The following is a 3,064-nucleotide window of genomic DNA, read 5'->3' as shown; positions in this document are numbered from 1 at the left end:
ATTAAGATAAATAAAAGGTATGCGTACATAAAACATTGCCTTTTGATGCTTGGTATGGAATAGTTCTTAATTCGATGTTTTTAAAATATGGAATTTTAGTATCATTAACATCTTCTTCATCTAAAAAATCGTGGAATATTCATTATTTGGTCACGTTGCACTATATGCTTCCTTTGCATTTCATAAATAGTATCATGGTTGTGAATTGTTTTCTGTTATGGTCTAAGTTGTTTGATAGTTACTTCATTGGTTAAAGCCTTAAAGGTACATCTTAATACAATGACTATTAATATGAATTAAGCATTTGATTAATTTAAATACATTAGTTACTTTGGGTGTCTTGATTTCTTCTATTGTTTTTTTATAAGTCTTATCCTCTTTAGATAAATATTCATCTCGATTAGATTCTAATGATGATCAATTTGATTTTAGTGTGGAGCTGACCATTATCTCTCATATATTTACCAAAACCATTTTAAAAAATTAAACCAACTATTTAGTGATTATTGAAAGATTAGCTGCAATGGTTGAAAAAGCTAATTTGATCACTGTGTCAACCCCATTTTGGGCCATGAAGATGACATGTTTGCTGGCCCGAGGTAACATAAGAACCGGAGGAAGCGAAGCACCGTATCGGGGCCGCGGTTCTACAAAAGTGGAGGAGCCATACGACAGCATGTGACAGAACAATGCGGTCAGAGTCAAAGGGGAGGCAGCTTAACAAGATAGGAACGGGGGGCATGAGAGCAGGGCTGCGGAAAACCTAAAAATACAGGTGTGCCAAGATGGGCCAAAGGATAAAGAGGGATCAACGGCTAGAAAGGAAGTGGGGGAGTATAAAGAGGAACAGTGGAGAAAAAAGAGGAGGTGGAGAAAGAAAAGAAAAAAGAAGAAAAGGGAAGAGGAGAGGAAAGAGGGGGGAGAGTATTACGACATAGAAGATTAGAGGTTGTAAAGGGTGTTCATACATTTGGCGCCGTCTGTGGGGACGAGGTAGGTCCACGATTAGGGAAGTTACAAAGCATGGCTCCAGCTAAGAGAGGTAGAGGACGAGGTAGAGGAAGACTGACGAGGGAGGAGGCCGTACAGAACGAGACAGCCAGTGTGGAAAACATAGAGGTGGGGGAAGAGGAAGTCGAAGATTCAGTGGCTGAGGCAACCAGGTTACTTCAAGAGGAGATAGGCAGGCTTAGGGAAGAAAATGATGAGCTGAGGAGAGAAAGGGAAGACACCCGGGGAGCGAAAAAAACAGCCCGGCCGAGGAGAAGCGAAAAATGGAGGTGCAAAGTGAGGGGGCTCATACCGCGGTTGAGGCTAACCGGGGTGGAGGCATTACCATGGAAATGGTGAAAGAAATGATTGAAAGAGATCGAGAAACCAACCGCGCGGTGGAGCAAGAAAAACACGGCGCGGCCAAAAAAGTGGTGGATAGCCTGCACCAGAATCCTCTGGCGGACTCAGTCTGGAATGCGGAGGTACCCAAGAGATTCACGTAGCCGCGGTTTGAAAGGTACGACGGGAAAGGAGACCCGGCTGACCATTTGCATCATTTTCGGCAGCAGATGCCGTTGTGGCAAGAGGCGAAGTACGATGGCCTCCGGTGCATGATGTTCCCTACCAGCCTGAAGGGAGGAGCATCTGATTGGTATTATCGGCTGGCATCGCGGAGTATTAAGAGGTTCAAGGAGTTGGAACAAGCCTTTGTGAATCACTTCATCCATCATAAGAAGAGAGTGGTCGACGTAGCGGACCTTTTTAACGTCAAACAGAAGTCAGCCGAGACACTCAGGGACTTCCTGTGCAGGTTCAAGGAAGAAACGCTGAGGGTGGAGAATTTGGATGAACGCACCGCGGTCATAGCGTTCCAGCACGGGTTAAAGCAGGGGACACAAGTACATGAATCAGTGTCCAAGATTGAAGTTACCACCCTGCATGCTTTATACTTGAAAGTGGAACATTACATCAGGTATGAGGACATTCTGCGGAGGAACAGTAAGGAACACAAAAAGCCTGACAAGTCAATACATGTCGTGGCCGCGGAGGACAGAAGAGACAAGGATAGAGCTGCGGCCAGGGATAGAGGAAATTACGGGAGGGAGATACCAAGAGCAGAGAGGGGAAGAGACCAAGCTCGACAGGAGTACAGGGAAAGAAAATCGTATCGCGAGATAGATTTGACGCCACTGAACAAGTCGTTGGAGGAGATATTGCCTCTGATCAAGGGACAGCGGCACTACGAAGAGCCATGGAGCTCGCCAAAGGAGATCGAAGGAAAGCCATTTTGTGCATACCATCAGGTCAGGAATCATGCTACCAACGAATGCTTTGCTTTACAGTGGTTGGTAGAAAGAATGATTGGGAAATGACAGTTGAAAGAACATGTCAAAGAAGCTCAGCCGATCGAGAGGGTTGCGGTCGCAGCAAGAATCCTGGGCACAATAAATGTAATATTCAGCGGATAAACGCTGGGGAGGAACGCTCACTGGGATAAGGTGAGAAGGACTGCCAGCCTCCATGAGATAAAACAAAGTTCTGCGAAGGTCCGCGGCCAGTTCAATGCAGCAGGGGAGTGATCCGGGTAGAGTTTACACAGAAGGATCTGGAGTCGGTGAGCTCGCCACACGAAGATGCCCTGGTGGTTACCGTAGCAATGGGAAATTACATGGTGACGAGGGTGTTGATAGACTGCAGAAGTTCAGTGGATTTGCTGTTTCAGGGTGCACTGGAAGAGATGGGAATAGAAAAGGAGCAGATGAAGCCTCTGCGGACTAATTTGTTCGGGTTCAACGACAGCATGACTGTGCCAGTAGGGGAGCTAGTACTGCCGGTGACCGCGGGGACGGTGACCATTTTCACCAAGTTTATGGTGGTGGATACTAACTCACAATACAACGTGATCCTGGGAAGAAAATGGATTCATGAGATGAGGGCAGTTCCCTCTACGTATTACGAGGTGATCCAGTTCCCAAATCGAATGGAGGAATGTATAAGATAAAGAGGCGATCAGTCGTATGCGCGAAACCCAAACCGTGGCGGTGAAGGGTCCGAACGCCGCGACCGGAAA

The 3,064-nt window shown here is 46.4% G+C and overlaps 1 protein-coding gene across 1 annotated transcript; it reads left to right on the top strand.

The window, feature by feature from the left end:
* The first annotated feature begins 1,562 nt into the window (after positions 1-1,562).
* Positions 1,563-2,366, top strand: LOC147482600 (uncharacterized). Its single transcript, XM_086579354.1, has one exon. The coding sequence runs from the start codon at positions 1,563-1,565 to the stop codon at positions 2,364-2,366; it is 804 nt and encodes a 267-aa protein (XP_086435480.1).
* Positions 2,367-3,064: the final 698 nt, after the last annotated feature.

The sequence above is a fragment of the Coptis chinensis genome, chromosome 8 (genome assembly GCF_015680905.1).
Source record: "Coptis chinensis isolate HL-2020 chromosome 8, ASM1568090v1, whole genome shotgun sequence".
NCBI classification, from domain to species: Eukaryota; Viridiplantae; Streptophyta; class Magnoliopsida; order Ranunculales; family Ranunculaceae; genus Coptis; species Coptis chinensis.
The sequence above is the reverse complement of the archived record's forward strand: the minus strand, read 5'-3'. Positions and strand labels throughout refer to the sequence as shown.

What these genes read in the sequence shown, in the direction of transcription:
- LOC147482600 (XM_086579354.1), top strand. Translation starts at nt 1,563, where the DNA reads ATGCCGTTGTGGCAAGAGGCGAAGTACGATGGCCTCCGGTGCATGATG.